General features: G+C 40.0%; 2 protein-coding genes and 1 long non-coding RNA gene across 4 annotated transcripts; 2 read left to right on the top strand and 1 right to left on the bottom strand.

Annotated features, from left to right (window-relative positions):
- The first annotated feature begins 1098 nt into the window (after positions 1-1098).
- LOC140303709 (neuronal vesicle trafficking-associated protein 1-like) lies at positions 1099-6461 on the top strand. The gene is made up of 5 exons (XM_072382573.1): positions 1099-1299; positions 1594-1727; positions 1952-2068; positions 4168-4278; positions 5126-6461. Exons 2-5 carry the CDS (start codon positions 1599-1601, stop codon positions 5324-5326), a joined length of 558 nt encoding a protein of 185 aa, XP_072238674.1. The 5' UTR covers positions 1099-1299; positions 1594-1598; the 3' UTR covers positions 5327-6461.
- Positions 6462-6465: 4 nt separating this feature from the next.
- On the bottom strand, positions 6466-20135 carry stx18 (syntaxin 18). 2 transcript variants are annotated; one of them, XM_072382571.1, is made up of 11 exons: positions 19931-20135; positions 11377-11444; positions 9591-9706; positions 9327-9404; positions 9106-9172; positions 8899-8990; positions 8262-8353; positions 7936-7994; positions 7532-7601; positions 7351-7431; positions 6466-7253 (listed from the first exon to the last, which is right to left on the bottom strand). In XM_072382571.1, exons 1-11 carry the CDS (start codon positions 20081-20083, stop codon positions 7158-7160), a joined length of 972 nt encoding a protein of 323 aa, XP_072238672.1. In that variant the 5' UTR covers positions 20084-20135; the 3' UTR covers positions 6466-7157. The 2 variants fall into 2 exon arrangements, with proteins under 2 accessions (XP_072238672.1, XP_072238673.1); XM_072382572.1 differs by lacking the exon at positions 19931-20135 and having other exon boundaries at positions 9591-9692.
- Positions 20136-20164: 29 nt separating this feature from the next.
- Positions 20165-23127, top strand: LOC140303706 (uncharacterized). The gene is made up of 4 exons (XR_011915205.1): positions 20165-20219; positions 20551-20852; positions 21012-21135; positions 21269-23127. It is a non-coding gene; the product is annotated as an uncharacterized lncRNA (long non-coding RNA).
- The last annotated feature ends 1120 nt before the right edge of the window (positions 23128-24247 follow it).

The following is a 24247-nucleotide window of genomic DNA, read 5'->3' as shown; positions in this document are numbered from 1 at the left end:
ATTAGCATTTTTTCTTAGGCTGCTTCTTTTTAACTATTCATTTTCACAATGAACACGTTTGATTTGATCTTTTATGCATCTTCCCCCAACTCCCTTTTAGTCACCCTGTAACCTGGCAACAAGCAGTTGGATAACATGCAGCCACACGCTTTGGTTCGACATCTCTCGGCACATAATAGGGAGACCCAGTGGATGAAGTCCAATATGATATTTTGTTCCTTAGCACACTTTAGCTTACTTTTGGAATAGCTAGTGTGTTGTTACTTAATCAGCTTGTTTATCCTCCTCCTGGTGAGTCACGTAAAGTAACTGTTGGAGGACATTAAAAAACTCATAAGAAAAATAATTCATAAGCTCCATATCAATATAAAAGAAACTTTAAAAAGGAACAGGGAGGTCTTTCCATCTGGACAGGATGAAGCCTTTTACTGAAAGAGATACTACTAAACATGCAATAAGCTGTTCTCTGGCCACTTAGGGGCAGCAGAAACAAGCTGTGAACATTCACAAATCATCACCTTTAAAGCTGATCACAGCAACAACCGCCTGCTTTGGTAGAAAATGAGATGAAGGTGAAATGGAGCTGTGAACTGGACAACCAAGCAGTAAGCAGAGAGTCACTGCAGCTCAGTAAAGCCCGAGGAGCTGCAGATTTTCTGGACCCCTTACACCTATTTCGCTTTCATGAATATATCAATTATAAATGCTTTCATAACAGTTGGCTAAACACAAATCCAGTGCCTTTTGATATCACAATTAACTAACGTTTAACCTATTTTCACGGGCTAGTCTTTGTATAAAATCCCCCTGTCTTCCACAAAATCTGTTCCAGCGCACATCATAAATGTAAAGATGATGAAGAGAGTTATTTTGTAGAGGCAATGCTGATTACGTCCACGCAACACATATTCATGTTGCCTACACGAAGTGCTTTATATTTGCACATTAAAGCACCAGGATTCCAGAATAACTTGATGAAATAACATTTAGCAAACTATAACTGCTGCTCAAAACGTTTGCACATGATGGGCTCCAGCTGGTTCACTGATTGCAGCATGTGTGTGTGTGTGTGTGATGGATGTGATGAGGACGTCACACCACTTGCAGTGCAGCCAGACGCCAGCAGCAGCATCCAGCTCTGGGGGCAGCGCGACGCACAAATCCAGCTGGCCATATTGTGCACCAGCTCCTCGCAAATCGGCTGCGTCACACCTTAAAAAGAACACACTCAACAAAGCTGGAACAATAAAATCCACACGACGGAAGAACGCGAATTGAAAACGCGACTCTGCTGAGCTGGTAAGTGTTTTGATGCTATGAGCCATCTTTTCATTTTTTACGGTGATGCATCGGTCCCATTATGTCGAAGCCTTGCGCGTCCTCTCCTGCGCTTTTGTCGTTTCCAGGCTTTCCCGTGGCCCTCAAAGCGCCTCACATTTTTGCTGGCTTTGTGCTGCTGTTTTCATGCGTAAAAAGGCGCAATTGAACGCGAATGTTTCCCCGAATTATATCTGTAATAACACATGAACACGATTGTAGATAAAGTCTGACGTTCATGAACAATGAGAGCATGTTTACACCCTTTCCGTGCAGGGAAAATGGTTAAACTGGGGAATAATTTCACCGAGAAGAACAACGGGAAGGTGGTTTCTGAGGACGGGTTTGACACCATCCCTCTCATAACACCATTAGATGCCAGTCAGCTGCAGTTCCCCCCACCAGATAAGGTAAGATCTCTGATTTAATGCGTTTCCGTTCATTTTATGAGTCAAACTGAGCCTAGTGTGTTTAATAAGGTCTCCCCACTGCTTTCAGTTGGTCCAGTTGAGGAAAATTCATCAATTTATAGGGGATAACCATTGTGTATATATTTAGAGAAATGTAAAAAAATCATATAGTTTTGCTCACTGAGGCATCTTTTTTCTCATGAAGTGTCTTATCTTTCTACCAGGTGGTGGTGAAGACAAAGGCAGATTATGATGGTGAGAGCAAGAAGGGAAAGCTACGATCTCCCAAAATTGCAGAGTTCTCAATAAGCATCATTGAAGGTGTATCTGAGCGACTCAAAGTAAGAATGATGTGTTTCATATCCCATTTCCAATATCTCTCACACTCCCACGCCTGCATATGCTGGAGAGCAGACAGCAACCCAGGACATTTGTCTCAATCATGATATTCCCTCTCTAGTTTAAGTTATATAGTCTGTGGCTTCTGGCAGGACACACAGGAAGACATGATGTATAGTGATACACTTAACCCCGCCCTGAAACTCTCAGTTGCTGCCATGGCGATGGCCTCCACACAGCCGCATCTCTCCCGCCTTCCCTAACACCCCACTGACCAGCAGATGTGTTACACTGTCTCCACCTCTCAAATGACTAAAACATGGTTTTGTCAAGGAAACCATCAAAACACAGTCTTAGCTGGGTGACTGACCTCCATGTATTAGACACTTCCTTTTTTATACAGTTGAATTTGTGTTTTGTATGCAGACTGCAATCTTCTCCCTCTATGTAAAAAATCAACAGATGACAGTGCTTCTGTGAGGCCTCCTTTATGGAGCTATAATTCTCAGATATCTGAAAGGTAAAAAGGCCCATCAACGTCTCAGAATACAGCTTCTGTGCTTTGAAATGCTTCAGACAGGTCTTTCATCGCAGATAGTCTCTTTCATAAGCTCCTGTTGCTTTGCTTTGCACTTGTTATGCCGTCTGTTTTGCTGTGTTACCGCAGGATTCAACCAGACAGATTATTCATGTTGGTAAACACGGCTTTTATCAAACCTCAGCCAAACACACTGGGCAACAGTTGTAAATGTGCAATCACAAATATGAAATGATCTATTATATTACTTCAAAGTACCCAAATTCTATAAATATACACAACCAAAGAATAGTCTATTCAATTTACATCATCGAATAAAAAGAACATGATCACACCTTAGGAGATAATGGGAAAAATTCTCCCATCTTTCATATTATCCTTCTCCAGTTATTCAGAAACACCAGTAGCTGTTACATAACTCCCCTGAGAGGTGAGAGCTCAAATGCACAGATGGTCACACAAGCAGTTTAACGGTTGAGCTGCTAAATGCAGAAAATTCTGTTGGCCGGACTGGCTGCTCTAACTGTTTTAATTATTTTCGAGTGTTTCTGTGCCTCTCATTCTTTTGTTCATCAGCACCGCAGCCTTGCGTTTTTGTTTGACCTTTACTATCAAGAAGCAATAATATGGCTTTAAGTGGTACTGCTTTCACCACACAGTAGCACTGAGCAGGTTTACCACACTCCTTCTCACAACTTCAGGCAATCGCATAACGTGTATAAAACTGGGGAGTTTTTGTCTGCTTGAAATGAAAATGAACACAACAGTCCAACATTGTCTTTAGATCAAACATCAACAAAATGCTCAGAACACGCTGCTAAAAATGTAGCTCTCCAGAATGTGTGGGTTGTTTTTTTTTTTCCAAGTTTGGAAAGTCAATATCTTTAAAAAAAAAGGATTTGCTGTAATATGCCAACCATATCCAGTAATTTCTAAATATTTTGGATAAAACCAGTCTTAACCCTATAGATTGAGCAATTTAAGTCAATGCGGCTAATGACAAGATATATATACAAGTGTGCAAAGTGAATGCTCTGAGATGTGGTCTGCATTTAAAGAGAATATCTCAAGAAGTTTGAAACACAAAGACAAAAGTTTGAAAATGGCTTAATTCTCAATAATTAAGCAATTCTACATGTTGACTGTCCAATAAAATCAAAACTAACTGACATTTTAAAATTCACCTCACGATAAGTGATTCCACGATTCACCTCCACATGGGGATGTGCCTTTGGGAAAAACACAGATCTCAGAACTGTCCCTGAAGTGTGATGGAGAAAAAAGGCTGTATGTACAGAATAAGAAGCCCAGAATGAATGTGTCTGAATGGGTAAATGCAAAGCTCTTAATAGCACATAAAGCAGCATTAACATGAAGTAATTCTAGTATTTTCACAACCGTATAAGAGTGTGGGCCACTGGATGATAAACCAAAGAAAATCTTTTGATCCAATCTGCACACATCCTTCCTTTCATTTGTTCCCGGTATAGCTCATTGTTGCTGTCCTCTAACTGAGCCACTGAGAAGTTCTTCTACTGATGTGGAAGCTGTTGTCTTCTTCAGGTGACCCTGCTGGTGATCTGTGCCCTGGCTTTCCTGGTGTGTGTGGTGTTCCTGGTTGTCTACAAGGTCTACCAGTACGAGCAGCCTTGTCCCGACAGCTTCATTTACACGGTAAACACTGATGAGCGTCTTTGGTTCGTGGCGCTGTTTGATGTCCAAGTCTGAACATCGTGTAAAGATGGCATTAAAACCTTATCCTAGTAAACATTTGTTGTTTGCTTCCGGTTTGCCATAATGGTGGTAATATTACACTGTTACAAGGAGATACATTTTTCGGATTTCCCCCCACTGCCAAAGATTTCAATTTAATTTCAGTATTTACTTTCTCTTAAATGTACCCGTTAAATGTCAAACATGGATTACATTTGCTAGCTGATCAGATCTTTACTTCGCTGATTTTCTATTTGATGGCATCACTTGAAGTTGATACTTTCTGCAATACTTTTATCCGTCAGTTTAAGAAAGATCACACAATCTTTCAACTAAAAATGTGTTAAATTGAATTATTTAAGAAAAAAAACAAAGTCAATATGCGGAGCAGTTGGTTAATATAACAAGCATTACGAAGGCAGCAGACTTTGTTTTGCTCCTGTTTGACAAATACAACATTTCATCTGAGCTTTTCAGTATTATTTCATTCCACAGCACAGGGTCCAATGTAACCGTAATATTAAATCGTTTACTGTTTATGAAACTAATTCATATGCTCTGGTGGTTGCATAAATCAGATAATGAGGTTTGGCTTGTTCTGAGCCTTTAAACTTAATCTCTTTGTCATTTCTTTCTTTTTTTAATGGAACTGATTCCCAGCTTGTCTCATACAGATTTATTATAGTTTTCTGAGTCATTGTCTTGTCTCTCTTTGTGTAATTTTCTTTTCATTTCACTTAGCCATTGTGCAGATTGGATGACTTATCACTGTTGTGTTTTATCATCTCTCTCCCTCTCTTTGGAGCAGCAAGGTCGCTGCATGCCTGCTGGGCTGTATGGCAGCTACCCCCCTCAGGGCCCTGGGGGCCGTGGGCGTCTCTTTACCCTCATCAACCATTACAACATAGCCAAGCAGACCATCACTCGGTCGGTATCGCCATGGATGACCATCATGTCTGAGGAGAAGGTAACCCAGCAAGAGACGGAGACTTCCCAGAAACTGGCTTAACCGACCCAGGGATCACTTTGTGGCCTCCCCTGCTGCAGAAAAATAAATAATATGGTTGTGCCATTCAAGCAAACCTCAGAGTCCCGTGGCTTCTTGTGGGTGAAAAATCAACTTCTCTTGCCTGAGGTGCTATGCTGCCTTGTTGATGTAGTTCGGTCAACCGATGTGTACAGTAGCTGGAAATCTGCGGAAGTGTTGAATATGTTCTCTGCATGGTGGGGCTTTGTTTGGTGGATTCCTGATTTGTTTGAATAGCATATGTTGTTATTTATTTACATGATAAAACAGAGTGGCAAACGTGTAGAAAAAGCCACAGAAACACACACACACACACACACACACACACACACACACTTTGTACATCCACATGTAACAGAACTCACTTTAGTACTCAGATTGTGAATTGACTGTGAGCCATCTCGTGTCTGCGTCGCCTGTTTTACTGCACATGCACGCATGACTCTAATAGCAATCGGTTTGCATTGAATCTTTCTTTCTTTGAGTACTGATGAAGCATGTCAGGCCTCTTGATATCAGGTAGTAAATTTTCACGAAGAGGGAGAAGTCGGCAGCATATTTGCTACTTAAATACCGAGTTCATCTGTGCCGAAACGTTTTGTCATTAATGTAAAAAGTTGAGGCTCGACCTGGAGGAAATGTACCAGCGAACAAAAAAAAAAAAAAATTTTAAATGTTGTTTTGAGACAGCCAATACTAACTTATAAATGATTGTTTTTATCATTTCAGCTTTTTGTGAACACCATTTGCTTTTCTTTTCTGGCTACACAAGACTTTTAATGTACTTTTCACAGCATAACTTTTATGCTACTGTATTGAATGTTTTTTGCTAGTTAAGACACTGTATTGTGCAACGCTTTGCATCCATGAACGTCACCACATACGGCTGATGGCAGTCATCACAGACACTAGAGTTAGGCTGATGTAATGGAACAATCTGACAGTAGTTGCTTGTCATGTTGCGGTTTTTTTTCTTTTTTTTCCTGTATTTTACATTTACTTGAACTGTCACAAATGTACCTTTTTCAAACAATGTAATTATTACCATTTGAAGTGCATTTGCTATGTAAAAATGTGAAACGAAGAACTTAAATAAAGTGCCCACATTTCAAACATATGTTAAGATGTGAGAAATTTTTTATTAATTATTCAGAGGACGTCTTTTCAGTGCTGCTGAAATAACTATGGCGAACAATTCCGTTGAGTTCAGATCAAGGAATTAAAAAAAAAAAAGCACTTAAGTGCTTTCACAGAAATCTAGGTTAATCCTAATTAATGGATTAGAAGAAGACTGAGATAAACCATGACATGAGTATTGGTTTAATTGGAGGGAAATTGGCGTTTCTGCACAGCTCCGCTTTCATAGACCTAAAAAGTATTTCTTTTTAATCTGAAAGAATAATTACGTTATGGTAAGATGCAGAATCTTGTAGTGCAATAAAGCCTGTTTCACAAAAACAGCTGCTGTCAGTCAAACCGTTATCAGTCTCAAATGTTGGAGAGAGACTGTCTGTCCATCCACTGGACAAACTGTAAAAACTTGATACATGGCTCCACGTAAAAGCTTTCATCCACAGAAGTGCAATCAAACATCAAAGCTACCCTGAAAGCATTGGACAGACACAACAGACCATCATCAGGGACGAACAGTCTGCCTTATAGACACAATCTTCATGAAGAACAAGTTGTCCAACAAGTCCAGCAGTGTAAACTGTTCATTCAGTCTCAGTGTTGTCATCGCTTCTTCATGAGATAACCAGTATGTACCAGTTTCAGCTGGCTTGCTGCTGTACAGTCCATTGCTGCAGTTGCTTTAGCTGTCATACCAGTCCAGGAAGAGGAGAGAGAAAGAACACATAACGAGGAAGAAGAGGATCCATACTCTGAAGCCGGCGTTGTTTTTGATTGCCTTGTAAAAGAAAGCACAGTACAGAGGAAGTGTTTAAAAAAAAAAAAATCAAAAACATCAGCCAACACAAACTGAAGATGTCATTTAGCAAACTTACCTCTCGTATGTCTTCATTGCCTTCTTTGACGTTCTCTGTTGCACCAACAACCAGCTGGTGAATATTGTCTATATCGGTTTCCTGTCAACAGGCGAGACGGTCGATCAGTTTATGTACAAACTCTTCTCAAAGCAAAATCAATGAATGACGGGGTGAACGACAGAGAACAGGCTTAGCTCACTTGTTGCAGGACTTTTTCAGCAAAGATCTCCTGAAGGCGCGAAATCTCCACCACCTTCCCCTCGATTTGTCTGGCGAGTGCAAAAAGCAAGCCTGAAACATCTCATTAAAAGGCTTCCATTCATACATTCACTCCTCCCAGATGACATGAGCATCATTAAGGTAGTTCTGGTGTTCAGGGATTTTCACTTCGGGACCTTAGCGGTGGTTCTATTTGAGCTGGAAAAAAATATCTCTGGCTACTACAGTTACAGGTCATCTGCAAACATTCCTGTTCTGGGGTCTGGAATTTAACACAAGTTGTTGCGTTGGCACACCCACCATTTCAATCAATCACCAGGACTATGCATTTTACTCTAAACTTTGCTTTTCTGACAGCAGTCATTGTGTCTAGAACAGGCTCACCTCACTTCATCCACCAGGCTGCTCATCTCACTGACCAGTCTCTGGTTTTCTTGCTCAAACTAAAAAAAACAAAACACAAACAAACAGAAATTTAACCTCCTAATTAGTGTGGCATAGTGCACTGTGATATTCAACTTTAATTCAGTGTAACTGAAATTCTGACTATGCTGCATTATCTGTCTATGTTGCAAAACCATCATATGGCTTTGGTTTGCAACATCTAAACACTACTTACTTACACTACATACTTAACTGTTGCAACACGAATCATGCGGATTTAAACATTTTGTACACTGTATAACATAATTATCTCTGAGGCTGCACACCATCTGGATCTCCTCAGGGGAGAGCTCGTCCTCCACTTTGCCCTCCTCCCACAGGTTGACGGAGTTGTCCTGGACTTCCGACACACTCTTCTCTGTCAGGGGGAAGAGAGACCAATTAGAAAAGTTTCATTCACAACACTGCACCTAAAAGCAGCAGCAGTTTGCGTAGTTTTAAGAAATGTGACCCCAATTAAGAGGTTCTAAAAAAGGCTTCGAGTGTTTTCAGTGTATTTAATAAGCTCCAAAGAGTTTTCACGAGTGCTTTGCCAACATATTTGGCATAGTGAAGCTGGAATAACGTATGAAACATGCAGACAAAATGGTTGGAAGAAAACAATTTAATCGTCTTGGTGTGATCCAGACAGAGACTTTCAGGGTAAAGAAAGCCTTTAAACACTTTAAACACTAAATTCTCAGGGGAAAAAGTTGTTGGTCGCGATTTAGCCAACATTGCATGCAAAATAAAGAGCCAATTACAGGCTTGAATAAAAGAATAAAATGAAATACATAAAATGACCAAACCAGCTGGACATAAGTCACTTGTCAGCAGTGTGCTAATATAACACAGCAGGTCGGCTCATACCAGTCTTTGTGTTGTCACGGAAACAAAGCCCGGTTACTCAGAGATCCCACTTACCAGAACTCTCCTCCTTAACGGTTTTCTCCTCTGTGGGCTCTGCCTTCACCGTTTTCTCCACTCGACTGGGGTGTTCTGGTGCCAGTCTTGATCTGAAACCACCGAGCACAGCGTTTTTCACGGATCAAAAGGAGTTTTCAACTGTTTCAAAACAACCACAAGGTGAATGTGGGTGACACCGTGCGAATATGATATGGAAATACTCACAGTCTCTTCTTGTCCACCATCCTCTTGACTCTAATTGCTCTCTGTTCAGAGTACAGCTTACACACTCCTGAAAACCAATCAAAGACTATTAACATGGTATGGCCACGCAGCTCTGTGTGCTTAAACAGAGGTTATAATGAACACCTGTGGAGACAGTTAATAAAGCCAACAGAGGAACTGACACGGTCCAGTCTGCACACTCATTTCTTACTAAAACTCACCTTTAAGATACATTTCAATGAGGTCCAGAACTGCCACCCTGTGCTCCCGAATCTGAACTGATGCCGTCTGCTTCTCCACTGTGGTGACAAAAATGGAACGTTCACTTGTTAAAAACAGAGATTTTTTTGTTAGTGGCAAAAAGCAACAAAAAAATGTGAGCTTTAACTTTGAAAATGCGCTGCATATAAAACAGTACAAGCCATCTCTTTGTGTTATTATTTTGACATTATTTGAGCCCATGTGTTGCACATATGGACACACACCTTCATTGCGTAGCTGCTTGATGGCTTCAGAGCAGGTCCTCATGAAGATCTGAGCATCCTGGTCGATCTGGTCTCGTTCGCTGTCTGTCATGCGGGTAAGATCTGACGAAAGGAGACTGTAAAACACACAAGACCATAAAGGACACAAAGCGGGTTGGAATATTTTTAAACCACAAATTACATTACCATGAAAAATCCACTCCGCGCTAAATACTCTTAATGACAGGCTCCATTAAATAAAATAAAAACAGAGCTCGAGGGTCGTACACAGGTCATCATGAACTGAGCAGAAGGCAGGAAAGAAATCCTGCTCAGGTCTCCTAACTATCGAACATGAATGCACAAAAATCAGACTGATGATCCAACATTACTAACAACCTTTTCACAGGCCTGTGGAAAATAAAAAGAAACACCTTCATAAAAATGCTAGTAAATAAGATAAAAATATCAAAGATCTCATCATTAAACATGAAGCAGTTTAAATGCACTAATATACGATGCTCTAAAAGTGGTATTATTTTCTACGTTTATTACTCTTTTTTCAATAATCCAATAGATCATGTTGATTCAATGTTTGCTTGAAGCTGAGGAAAAAAAGTCAACACTGAAACTGTTTTTATGCTCTGTTAGACTTAAAACCCACACTCTAAGCCAGCGTTTTCCAATCCTGGTCCTCAAGGCGCACCGCCCTGCATGTTTCACATGTTTCCCTGCTCCAGCACACATGATTCAAATGATTGAGTCAGGTCTCAAAGCTCTGCAGAAGGCTGAGGACGACCAAAGTAGACAGTTTGCAGCAATATACTTTCAGACCCAGCAGAGGGGGCTCTAAAAATGTATCATCAGCACGACTTGCTGTACTGCACGCCTCACTGACCCACGTTATGTTGAACGCCACATCAATGGCCACCAAATAATGCAAAACCGATCTGGACTGTCATTTGTTACAGGAAAACACCTGGAAGTGTGTGAAAGTTTAGCGGACAGTGAGAGTATGTTGGGCTCCACACTGTAAATGAAAAAGTGGAAAATAATGTTAAGTCCTAACATCATTTGATGAGAGAGGAGGGTGAAAACGGTTGAATTAATGTATACCAAAGTGATTTTAGGAAACCTGAAAGCCATTATGTTTTTGTTTTAGTTTCACTTTTAGCTCAGCCGGTCTTTACCGAGCTGAAACCGAAACGATCGTCAGCTTCACTCATTTAGTTTGAATCTAATCCACCGCTAATCTTTTAGAGAAAAGAAGCTATGGAAATATTTCAACAAAGAAACAGCTGAAGGTTGGACGTTCAGGCACACATACCTCTGGGTTTTCCCCACCACTAATTTCTACTGAACTCCAGCCGCTGACCCCTCTTATATTTTCTTAACATGCTCCGTTGAAGATTTATCAACAAATCTTACAAACTACAGGCTTCTCTACACACCCACACCTACAGAACACACAGAGCCCTCAAGCAAAGGAAGGCCTGGATTAGTCCCTGGGCGTGATTTGTTCTACACTTGGTTGCAGCTCAATTATTCCAGACAATTAGACTGGAGCCTGATTTAACAGACCACCCTACTCGCTGCTGACCTCGTGCCAGCCGCCAGCTCCTGCAGCGCACACACACACACACACACACACACACACACACACACACACACACACACACACAGACACACACACACACATTCCACATAATAATCCAGACTCCCGTGCTTCTTCGACTCGTGTCCATCCCATCATCAGCCTTTCTGTTGCTTACTGTTGTGGATGACTGCGACTGTTTGGGAGGCTCACCTTCCGGCGCTCACGTAATCTTTTCGGTGTTGCAGCAGAAAGTCTTTGAGCTTGGTGATGTTCGTGATCTGCCAAGATAAAGCGAGAAGATGTTTGTTAATATCCCTTAATCCCTTTTACACATACAGTTTAAGAAAGGGTTTAAAAGAGAAGGGAGCAATTTTGTCCCGACCACACTGGGACAGAGCCAGGGCAAACGCATCATTAAATACGCACAGGATGCGACAGGGGACCAAATCCCGCCTCGTCTCTGTATATTCTTAATATTTACCGACAATTTAGCAACTCCCAGACGTACAGAATTCAAACAAGCAATTTCCTCAAGAAACGGTTCTCGTAAATAAAACCACGAGCCGCTTCCTACTGAGCAATCTCCAATAAGCTCAGAATTTACGATCCGTTACTATTTATCACAGAAAAAAATGTCAACGTTTACGTGTGTGTGTGTGCACAAGCAAACCAGAGGAAACTTTGTTCGGCCCAATATTTGCTGTCGTAATTTGGTTAGATATAAAAAAAAAAAATTTAAAGAAAAAAAAAAAAAGACCAAATTGCTTCCCTGTCCACAGAGTTCTGCTGGCAGCGTTCGGCTGGGTGTGAACGCGCACACAGCAGTCTCTGTTGGATCCACAAGACGACAGAACTCAGACAAGCTGCGGATTGAAAAATGACACAATGAGTTTGACTGTCACGGAGCGTGGGGGATTATTTGGGTAGCATTACGACGCTGTCCTCAGCCTTCAGCCTTTTCACTCTAACAACCTCAATTATCAAATTGCCTTGGCTGTAAGAAGTAACCTGGCACCGGCAGTCTAATAATGTCTCCAAACTTTAATTCATCGTGTCGTGGTGACTCGAGGCAGTTTTACTTTCACTGAAGTAAATAAATGAAAAGAAAACCTTCTTATTCAATTAATAAAGCTTTTTTTGTTTCCACGAGATAAACAGAGCTAATCGTCTTTTTAAAAACCTATAATTATCCATCTGCTTAGACACACAACTGAATGATGTATGTCACTGCTGTGGGGGACATACTAACACAGGCAAGGGTGGCTAAGGCGAGCCGACCCTTGTAATAATACGATTATTTGAGGTCAAGAGTTAATTGTGGTTCGGTGCAATTGAACTTAGAGGGAGACACAAGGAGAACAGAGCCTGCTTGTGGTTCAAAGCCACTGAAAACATTGTTAACTATGTAGCTTTTCTCTGTGAATAAGAAAAGCTGGAGATATCTTTCCAACAACCAAGGCTGACGGCATCAAAACAGTTGAACTCGTGCTTTGGGATTTATAGTCTGTAGAGATGATTTGGGTTGGAACAAGTTCACAGAAACGTTACATCACACATCTGGAAATCTGGAGCTACACAAATGAGTCACCTGAAATTCAATTAAATTCAGATATCAAATGTAATAAATTATCTGAATGGTGCGCAGACTGTCTGATTTCTATCTCTGGATTGGGACAATAACACTTCTCGACACTTTGGAGTGTCTGTGAATATATTCGTGCAGCATCTTTTTTGCAACGCGACATGAAAGGACCTCCGCTTAGGCCGGGCCTTCTCGTGTCACGGTAGCACGATTACAAGATTGTCATGACATGATCTCCACTTATTTCAGAAGAACCAGCTCTTGTGGGAGAAGGGTTATTTATGAAGAAAGCCACAATGGAAGCACATTTTTGATTTTCAGTAATGATCTTGGCCTGCCACAAGATGGAAAATACAAACTCTTTCATGACACGACTAATTCATCTGTTACCATAAACTATGCTTTCTGCTTGCAATCAGCCCTTGGCTCCAGCTTTTACTTTATGTACAGACTATATTTGACAACAAATATCAAGTCATGGTAGTGCATCTTTTTCACCAGCAGGCAGTGCTAAGTCCTCAGCATTTGAATGTGCTGAATCAGAAAACAAGTCAGCGCAGAAGAGTGTGTGTTCAGTGCGTTGTGAGGAGTGTCGGGACTGCTGCTCTGGGGGTTGAGCTGCCTCCTGTGTGTATACATTGGAGCTCAGATTCCCAGCACAACCTCAAGGGTTTGCAGGGGGTCAGAGGGATCAATTGCTCCTGTAACTTAAGACCTTAAAGAGCAAGTAATTCCTCAACAATGAGGAAGGGGGTGGCCTTGTGCATGCGGCTCACCATATATGTGTGCACGTAAGTACGTGTAAGCGTATGTGCGAGTATTTGTGCAGCCGCCATAGGTGTGTGTGTGTGTGTGTGTGAGGCAAAGCTTGCAGAGGAGGCAGGAGGAGACAGTCTGCCGGGCTATATCTAATCTCGTCATCATCAAAGACCCCCACTTTACCTCCTCACTTTCTCCTTCCCCCTGCTTCCCTCCAGCCCTGACTGAGCCCAAACAAACCATCAGGGGGGATTATTATGAGGAAGAAAAGAGAAAAGGCTTAGCTAGCAGATTTCTAAAGAGCTTGGATGGCTCTTTGTTTTGTTAAATCTAGGTAACTGACAGAGTTCGATGATGACTGCACCGCTTTGGTTTAAGTCCCTGACTGTGTGTCCTGACCGTGGGCTATCCATACTGACGCCGTGCTGTTCTGGGTTTAAATATGCCGGCCCGATACAGGGAGGAAGCTTCAGCGGAGAAGACTGTGCCACATGTTGACTTTATTATCATGTTTATGTCTGACTCGCTAATGGGCTGAGTTCTTCTTCTCATGTCTATTCAGTTAAAACGCTTTAGTCAACTCTAAACAAACTAAAGCAATTAAACAAAGGTTCTGGGAAGATTTATGAAAACTGAGTATTTGACCCTCTTTGGCATGTTGTAAAGTTGTTATTGTTTTCAGTGCATAATTAATTTAGATGTGGTAAATGCCACTTGTCTTGTTCTACGTTTGATCTCTCAGATCAGGACATGCATGGAAAAAAGAAAGAAAAGAAAAGCCAACTTCACGTTCTAATGCAGAGGGGTGTCTGACTCATAGGTCAAGGATTTGAAACACTGTGGGAACATCAGCAGACACAGTGTATGTTGCAGAGAGCACTAACCTGAAACAACCACAGTTCTGCCACTGTGCTGTCCCATCTTTTCAGCATTCATAACTGACAGAAACTTCTTAAAAAGCCAATTCCTCTTTGTCCGTCACGGCCTGTTAAGTATCCTGCTGGACCTCGGTGAGATGGACCAAGTTGGTGACATCACCACCGAGGAAAGGTCTCATGGACAGTTTTGGACGCATTTCAATGGAAACTCAATATATTTCATGTGAAACAGATGTAAAGGTTGGGCCTGTCGCATTCAAGCAATGAAAGACGTGGACACCACAGGATAAAATATGAATGAATGAGTGACGGACGGACGGATGGACGGGGGAAAAAAACAACAACTGACGAGTCAAGATTAAATAAAGAGAACACTTTAGGGGAAAAAGGCTTGTGCCAAAGTTGTTCCAGTGGTATATGTTATAGGCAAAATATAGACAACTTCTGTCAAAAAGAGCAGGCATAACTGGCAGCTAGTTACATACATATATATATATATATATATATATATATATAGTTACTGGTTTAAATTTGGTCTGTATCACAGATTGTATTGCAGTTATTTAGTGAACGTTACAAGGTACAAGCTGTGATTCTTGCTAAGGATTTTTAAATAGTCGGTATGGTTTTCTGAGGTCTCGTGAGCAATAACCTCAACGCTACTTCAACTCATTGTTTACATTTAGATAGCTCTTACTCCGATTCAACAGCTTGCTGCTTGTATTACTGCAATGTAAAGCAACTTAAATGCCCTGACAGCACTCCTCCAATCTAGACACGCTTCCTCTTCCAAGGAGCAAAATACAAAATTGTGTGCAGAATATTACTGTCAAGAGCGGGAGAAATAAGTTTTTACATGGTTCAAACACCGACAACTGCTTCATACGAGCACCAAAACAACCGATACAAGGTAATATAACAACAACAGAGACGGGAGGACACAAAGGAGAATATTTGATTTCCACAACAGGAGGCAGAGGAGGCCGTGGCAGCAGTCTGACTAAATATCCCCTGCATCTAAAGGAAAAACCATCCTTTCTCTCTTCACTTATATAGAGACATAAACCACAAACACTCCTCAAAAAAAAAAAAAAGAAAGAAAAAACGAAGAAACAATCTAATGATATAAATAAAGCCACACAAACTGAGGAATGTCTGGATGACAGCAGTACGAGCTTAAATCTAATTAAATGCAGATAAAACAAACTCTTGCTGAACTTTACTTCAAAATATGTTTACAAACTTAAGATAAATAGTAACCAAAGATGAAAATACCAAACAATTCATTAACTGTTGCATAAACAGAAGCATTTGCTTTAGTTTCACCTAGTTTTTTCAGCATCATAATAAAAGAAGTTATTTCAACATCATAATCCGGAACAAATAGCACTGCAGTCTCTTCTGCAGCCACCGTTTGCTGCAGGAGAAGACGACAAATCTGTTGCGACTCAGACAAGTATGCTGCCGGCTGTCATTTGATTTAGTAATGTTTCTGTGACTGGAAATCATAATAACCAACATCTTTGAAAAATATGTTGGTACACATGGGCTCAAATAATGTCAAATTGCAAACCTTCCGATATTCTTTCAGAGCGTGTCCCCAGCCGGGACGTCTCTACACGACTTATTAATATGCAAATATCTAAACCTTCATCCTCTGAGCGTGCCATGTTTCTTCTAGTTAAACAGGTACAGAGTTCAGCTCCTGTTTAAAAACTGAGCACCCGTCTGTAAACCAGGGTTTGGCTCAGGTCTGATGCCTCAAAATTCAATTTGACGTGGAAAAACAGATCAGGCAAACTGGTAAAGAGACCATTTAGCAGCACTGAGCTCATATCAGGACGATCCCTGTAAATCACTCAGTATAGACTTGTCTTAGGCAGCTTCGTGTGAGCATATGAGTATTTTGTAACATGATAACATCCGAAACTTAACATAAAACTATAGATTACATATAGTCTGTGAAAAATGAGGTCTTGTGAGATAAAAATCTGACTCTTTTTTTTTTTTTTTTAAACTTTCCATCTCAGAAATAAACTTTTATTTGACTCACAACAGCTTTTACTCAGAGAAAGTCCTGGAAAAAAAGGGCCAATTGTCATCCAGCTTACTCACCTTACTTTTCTACACCAAGAAAACTCAGAAATGTCATTGTTGTGATAGAGTAGCTGTGCACCATGTGAAGATAAACTGTTCAGCCCCAAATAAATGAGCAAATAATCAATCATATACATGAACTCTCCAAATGAACTTCGGTTTAATCTGCATGACAATGCCTATAAAATCACAAGTACCCACAATATACTGCAAAGTTCAGTCCTCGGGTTGAGATTTGCACATTCATTCATGTTCTTTAACCAGTTTGTGTAATTCAAGGTGAGAATATTTCAATTTCATGTTCAAAGCCATTTTTAATGAGCTTATGTAGCTAAGAGCATCTCAGACCTAATCTGATGACATTTTCAAAGTTTAACAGACTGAGGATAGAAACTTAACCGTCACTCATAACATATTAAGTAAACTAGATCAATATCAATTAAACTAAATGTTTTAAAAATACACGAGCAAAATATTTCAACATGAAGTTTTCACAGGGAAGAGCCCCTCTAATAACACAACATACTTTTAAGAGCTGGCTGATGGCCACACTTTTCCGCGTTTCAAAGAAAACACTGTGAGAAGGAGCCGGTTTTGGAATACCAATACCAAAGGCACAGTGGGGAGCCGAGCTCTATTTTCTACACCCAATTTAACAATTTTTGAGTGACCTCCTCCATTTAAACTCGAGAAGGGCAGCGTGCTGTGGGGAGTGACGAGGTGAGCGGTGAAATGGAGATCACAGTACCCAAAACCAGCCCGTATGAGGTAAAAGATTCCCCTGACCAAACCCCATCCTGCAAACACTGGCCCTCTTATTAGTCAATCAAAACTTCTTCAGGGAACTTCTTTGAAAAGGAGCAACATTTCCTTTCTTGCGGAGCTGATTTCTAAGTGGAAAAAAGTCTCATAGGACCACTGTGTATTTGTCAACTTTGATGTTTTCTTTCTATTTTTGTGAAGCTTCAAGGGGAACTTTGGGGGGGGAGTTGGGAGTTATGCATGTCTTGAAGGGCACCCACATCTGTTGTGCATTAGGTGCCGGCCGTCAACATTGTTACTGGGGACCTAATTTAATATTTTCTCTGTTTTGATCTTCCACCTTTAATCACTGGCTCTTGGGAGGATCGACTTTCCCCAGAAATTGTTTGAGAGCCGAAAGAAAATGTTATTGCAGCATGTTTATGGAATCATACGTGGGAAGAGGCGACTCGGACAAAAAAAAAATGCTGCATATGTCAGGCTCTATAGAAAAGCATGGATCGTACAGTTGGGGGACATGTGGGTAAAAACCACCACGTAACTTTAAGCAGTCAAGACATTCCAGGCTCGCAATTTCAATTTCTATACAAACTCTTCGCTGAGATGGTCCGAGATGATATCTGCAGAGTAAAGGAGACAGCAGGGTGAGAGGGGGGGTGGAAGGGCAGGCACCACAGGATAGGTTCATGTTTCTTTTGAATCAGCAGCAGGGCTTTTATTAAACCACTATTTCTAATATCAATGTAAAAGAACATAACAAAAACCTGGTTGTGCAGAGCTGCAGCAACGGGGCTCAGGCTGATGGTTGGAGCCATCGGGTACAACTTAAAGACCTCACTCCCCGAGGGAAACGTAAAGTGGTTCTTAAAGGTGCCTTTGAAGAGGTTTGTGTTCATGATATTCATGTCAGGCCAAGGTCTTCTGGCTGTATAAGCAATACTCTTGACAAGGAGCAAAGAACTTTAGTTTTCAATGATCTCTCTTATTGCCAACTATAGATGACGGCTGTGTACTTCAAGTGAAAAATAAGCTTTTTATAAAAAAAAAAAGGTCACATGACGTTTCCTGAACAAATTAACCTGACATTACATTTCTAAAATCCACTCCAATGGCAAGAAGTCCAGAGCTTTTCTTATCACTATAAAGGAATATGTACAAAACATATGAATATAAAAAACAGTTAAACATTTTAAAGACTGAAACTCTATTTTCACTGGTTTAGGACATTACAAGGAATCCTGCTATGCCAACTATAAGGAAAAATATAAGGACACGGGTTCACCTTCTCCTTATATTTTGGTAAATTAAAATAAGCAACTAGGAGAGAATCAATTAGTAAAATTGTGAATTAGAAAAGGTAGGTAATGGTAAAATTCCAGAAAGAAAATAAATGTCCAAAATTAAAAAAAAAAAAAAGTTTGTTTAATTGTGAAATTGCAAACATGATAAATAAAACTGGGTATAAAAGATCATCCCAGACAGCTAGAGTCCTTCAGAATTGAATATGCCAAATTATCCATCACTCTGTAAAAACCTAAGGCACTGAATACAATTGGAACATCATGAAATGAGGCCCTGGGGACTGTTGAGCATCTGAAATCCCAAAAAAAGCACAAACAAAGGACAACAAGTCAAATATCGGTTAAAAAAAATCTAAATGGTTATAACATTACTGCAGAGGGTTCCAGGTTCAACTCCCAGCTGGGGCCTTTCTGTGTGGAGTCTGCATGTTCTCCCCGTGTATGCGTGGGTTCTCTCGGGTACTCCGGCTTCCTCCCACCGTCCAAAAACATGCATGTTAGGTTAATTGGTGTCTCTAAAATTGTCCTTAGGAGTGAGCGTGTGTGTGGTTGTACCCCGCCTCTCGCCCGATGACTGCTGGGATAGGATCCAGCCCCCCGCGACCCGACCGATTAAGCGGGTATAGAAAATGGATGGATGGATAATATTACTGCTATCATGCTGAGTTTATACGTGCTGTATGTGACACACGAATAACTGTTTTATCATTTAGTAAGCGGAAAATTGTGTGCCAGGTATCAATATATTCATCATATGGGCCAACGTGAGATTAACTGCTAGTACCAAATGCTAATTTTGAGATTTTTATCATTCTAAAGCCATGGCTGTTTGAATAATCTACACGCAGATGCAAGAGTCCATTCTCTGTGCAAAACAATTTTGCTTTGAATACATAGTATAATTTATCCCCTTTCCACAGGGAGAGAATGTAGATTTGAGTCACTGAATTATACTGTACGATCATGGTTGTATTAAGATTGTATAATCAAAGCATTTAACGGATTACCATTAACATTCCTCTTTTGAAAGCCAAGGCATTTTTATTGGATTACTCACGAATACCTCGTCCATTTATCAACCAATTTGTAATAAAACATTTAAATACACGTTGTCCACTCGCTAAATCCTGTTTCAGTTATTGCTGCATTTTGCAGATTATATTGAAGAAGGCCATGCTAACTGTGAACATCTGGTCGTTTGTAACGACTTTCCGTTTGAGAAATACTGTCCATTTTACTGTACTTTTAACGCTTCTACTGTTTTTACGGTGCTGGAAAATAAAGTTTTAGGACAACAGCACAAATTGTTTTAGCTCCTCATGTAAAAGAAGGCTTGCAAAGGTGCTACCAAAGTAAAGCTAAAGATAGCTTGGCTAAAAACTTACCACTTCTTTAGCCCGCGGTGAGAAGCCACTCTTCGGTCTACTTCTTTTGAAAATCTCATCCTTAGTAGAGTCAAAGCCTATACCTATGGCCTTGTTCCTGGTTTTCACGGTCTTCACACTGGCTTTGAAAAGTAAAGTTATATCTACAGCCATGTCTGAGCAGCTGCAGCGCGACACGGACCGCTGTAAACAAACTGACACGTCATCATGTAGGGACGTCATCATTCTGCGACGCTGCGGATTTTTCCTGAGACGGCGAAGTAAAGCCTTACGTTTTGTCTTAAAGAGGGTATCTGGGTATTTTTTTAAATTTTAAAACACATTGTGTCTTGTAGTATTTACAGTCTAAAAGCGACAGACCCGATAATAAATTAGGCTTCGGTTTGTGTTTGTTTACGAGGCAACAATTTTAATAATAATAATGATTTAAAAAAAAAATCTTAGATGTAAGTTAAGGATAAATAATCTTAGATGGAAGCCTCTACTTATTTAGCAATCATTTTATGTGGTATGAATTAATTTAATCATGCTGAATTGATCTTTTATTTCAGGATTGTGAAGAAAAGTTACACACACTCAATCATATAAATAAATTATTACAATTTCTTTGTATATCTCAGCCAAATGCCTCTACAACCTGTCGAAAGGATGCCCATTAGGAGAAGGAGACCTAACTGGACAGACCAGGAATCTCTTCTTCTTGCACAGTTAATGCAGGAGAGGAAAGAAATTGTCAGAGGGAAGAACAGCACTGGAGTATCGATTCAAGACAAGAGAAATGCCTGGGAAGAGATAGTCCAAACCATCAACGCTGCCTTTCCACAGGTTCAGCGTACAGTTTCCGACTGTAACAAAAAATGGGAAAATCTGATGACAAAGGCAAGGGAGGACATCAAACGCCAGAAGAGGCAAACCGTGAAAGGTGAGGAAAATCTATAATATAATATAATCTAAAATATAAGTAGTTAGGAGTTTTATAATTCATCATTGATATTATTATTGTTATTGAAATTAGAATGTCAGATAATGTTTCACTTTTCAATTTAAAATCGTTGCTCATGGTATAAGTTTGCTGTCACAGGTGAAAGCATGTCTCTTGAACAGTTCAGCGCTGTGACCCAAATAGTTATATCTATGATGAACCTCTCAGACATGTTGCAGCAGGACTATTCTGTCTTTGAGCAGATGGAAACTCGACAAAACAGGTATTGCGTTTTTCTTATTTGTTGTTGACGACTATGACATCAGAATGCATTCTATGGATCATTAAAAGAGAAAGTAACTTTGTTTATTTAGAGAATGTGTATCCTACAAACTTATGAGCACCCTTTTTTGCAGCTATGATAAAGATGGTGATATTCATATCGAATATGAAGGTCTCACAAACAAGCAACTGCTGACAGAGCACGACATCCCCGCCTATTTGGATCCAGCCATCCTTCTAACAGAACAAAATACAAAAGTTGCTAAATCAGTCACAGTGGATTGTAAGAGTGCACATACTGGTGTCTTACCCGTTTCTGGAGAACATCTCAGTACTTCTTGCTCTTCCTCTCCACCATCAGCGCACTGCACAATATTACAGGAGCGAATGGATTTGGAAGTGTCTGTGCTGAGAAGACAAGAGGCAGTGCTCAAGCTCCAACAGGAATATTACACACTTAAAATTAAGTTGATGAAGAAACAAATGGAAGAGTCATGTCAAAAGGACTGAAATGGCGCTGCATGTGCCTGCATGTGACAAATGACCTCCAAAAAATTGAAGTAGTTTGTCCAGTTGAGGAATCCTTCCTTTGTTCTGGCTTTGTTCTGCTGAAGAGGTTAGAATGTCACTGTTGTCCCCATAATTTCAATGAAAAACATCCTGCAACTTGGTAAGCGAATAACACTCATATGTCAATGCATCTGCAAACGCACAGTTTGAATTTATTGTTGAGTGTGCTGCCAGCTACGAAAGCAACCTACGTGCCTAATGCCGGGCGAAACATTTATTGTCTGTTGGGTATGCTGGAGGATGTTTATGCCATTTTGGAGACCTACATTTAGAGGCTGTGACATTTCTGTGGAGGAGCTTGATGCAGCAAGAGAGTATGGTCTCTGTGTCCTCAAAGCTCTTCCTATTGTGTGGATGTTTGAGTACATTTAGTCATTTAGCAGATGCTTCTATTATAAGGGACCCACAAATTAGGGATTGTAATTGGTAGCTCATTAAACACAAGAACTGCATCTGTATGGGTTGATATTACCTTGGGTGTAAGAATGGCAAATAGAGGCAACATGGTCAGAGAATCAATGGATAATCAATCTAGACACCCATGTGTCTTGCAACTTTTTTGGAGGAGATAGTTAAAATAGTGATCTTTAGGTTCATATTATATTGAATTAAATGATTGGTTGAACTGACCCGTCTTTTCTTTTTTTAAATAAAAATAAAACATTTTTTGTCTTATTTTATTTGACTTCATTTTGGTCCAATCAGAGTTTTACATACTTTGACAATTCACGCAGCTATAACTGTATGACCAACTTAATTTCAAGACTACTGCAGATTGAGATAGATTCCTGCTTTTCCTCCACATTATGCAATTGTGTAAATCCAAAAGCATCATCACATGGTCACCACACGTCTCATCACAACTGCAGAATCTCAGACTTCAACATTAAAAATCTCTCCATTACAGCTTGTGACGTAGTGTTAATTATTTGTTGCGTAGCACATATATGGATTTGTGGACAGTTACTAAAGTGTAATAAAACTAAAACAGCTTCTAAGCTCTTTTTATTTTCAAGCAAAATGATTAAAATGAGACTTTGACCAAAGTTCTTCTTACCTGTATTTTCCCAAGTAATATATTGTCTCATAAAACTGTGGAAAACAGCTGATTTCTTAAATTGGCAATAACAATTTGTTCTTTGTAAGTTAAATACAAATGTATTGGTTATTACTGGTCATTTTTTAGATTAGTTGCTGATTCATTCCATTTACTTCAAGGTGCAAATTTGAAAGCTATAAATGTTTGACATATACCAATGTACACGTTCATAAAAACTTGGTTATGCCAATGTAAGCAAAGCAAAAATTCTCTCCTGTCTAGACAAATGTAGTAATTTGTGTGTGATATTTCTCATAAATCCGTTTATTTGTAAGTGACTGGGGTTGGCACCCAGATGTAAGCAGTGGGGCCCAGAGTGTTGAATAAAAGTCTGTTATTTGCTGTGTGGTTTGCTCATTTCCTTTGTTAGTGTTTTGCCAGGCTGTGTTACAGCTGAGTGTGGTGACTGTCTCTCCTTTCCTGCAGTTTCAGCATTAACAGCTTTTTTCGTGCACTCTTTGAGATTTGTGCATGGAAAGAGAACAGCTTTTCAAGGACCAAGGTTATGAAACACATTAAGAACACGACTGTCTTTGTGATACAAAATGTGTCGTTGATAATTGAACAGAGTATTCATTTCCTTTTATTTTGCTAGATGAGGGATTGGCATTCCATCGGTTGATTTTCTTGTTTCCTGGTGCCACATTGAACTGCTTTCCCTTCTTATCTCTGGAAGTAAGGAGAGATCATTCTAGAAATGTTATTTCAAGAATAGTGGTTGACAAAACTCTTTTATTGTGGCTTTTATATGAGCTGAAATACCAGTTTACATACACCACTCAAATAAGTTTTGATTAACTTAAACTATTTGATAAACTTTACACTATTGGACACAGCTTATATTAGAAAAGCTTATGTTGTTACAGTCTTGGATACCACTTTCAGCTCTTCATACTCATAATGGTTCATTATTTTTAGTTGTTTCTAATGTCCACCAATATTCACCACTATAATCTCTCTGTTCACGACTTTAGCGATTTCAACCATTAATCCATTGCAGTTTTTCGGCTGCTAATTTCCTCCTTTGCCAACAACTGTGTGCGTCTTTCAAAGAATTCATACTATGCTCAGATTTACAGGTTTACAAGTTTATTCTTGGAGGTCAACTGGAAGATGTTAACAGACATAAATGTAAAAAACTTTTTTTTTTCTCATGCTGTACACAGCTGCAGTAAACCTGGTCACCATCTGACTGAAATGCTCTGTTTTAGCTCCTGTCTGTTTAATGTCCTCTGAACAATGTTCACAGACGTCGCTACAAACTCTGCTCATACATTCAGGTACAAATGAGGTTTGTGAATGTTCCTCTATGCAACACATTGGGTAGTGTTCACAGATGCAACTGGTGACATCAAACAGCAGGAAAATTAAATGCTTTTACACTGCAGCTTCAATGTTGCATCTGTGTTGATAATTAGTTTTTTTTTATTGTTCTCTCTTGAAT

The sequence above is a fragment of the Leuresthes tenuis genome, unplaced genomic scaffold (assembly GCF_036924035.1).
Source record: "Leuresthes tenuis unplaced genomic scaffold, fLeuTen1.0.hap1 SCAF_3, whole genome shotgun sequence".
NCBI classification, from domain to species: domain Eukaryota; kingdom Metazoa; phylum Chordata; class Actinopteri; order Atheriniformes; family Atherinopsidae; genus Leuresthes; species Leuresthes tenuis.
The sequence above is the reverse complement of the archived record's forward strand: the minus strand, read 5'-3'. Positions and strand labels throughout refer to the sequence as shown.

Excerpts from the sequence above, each read along its gene's own strand:
- stx18 (XM_072382571.1), bottom strand. The coding sequence starts at position 20,083 with ATGGCTGTAGATATAACTTTACTTTTCAAAGCCAGTGTGAAGACCGTG. Across the intron at positions 9,405-9,590 it reads CAAGCAGCTACGCAATGAAG|TGGAGAAGCAGACGGCATCA; the intron begins GTGTGTGTCCAT and ends TTGTCACCACAG. Across the intron at positions 9,173-9,326 it reads CATTGAAATGTATCTTAAAG|GAGTGTGTAAGCTGTACTCT; the intron begins GTGAGTTTTAGT and ends ATTGGTTTTCAG.
- LOC140303709 (XM_072382573.1), top strand. The coding sequence starts at position 1,599 with ATGGTTAAACTGGGGAATAATTTCACCGAGAAGAACAACGGGAAGGTG. Across the intron at positions 1,728-1,951 it reads AGTTCCCCCCACCAGATAAG|GTGGTGGTGAAGACAAAGGC; the intron begins GTAAGATCTCTG and ends TCTTTCTACCAG. Across the intron at positions 2,069-4,167 it reads GTGTATCTGAGCGACTCAAA|GTGACCCTGCTGGTGATCTG; the intron begins GTAAGAATGATG and ends TGTCTTCTTCAG.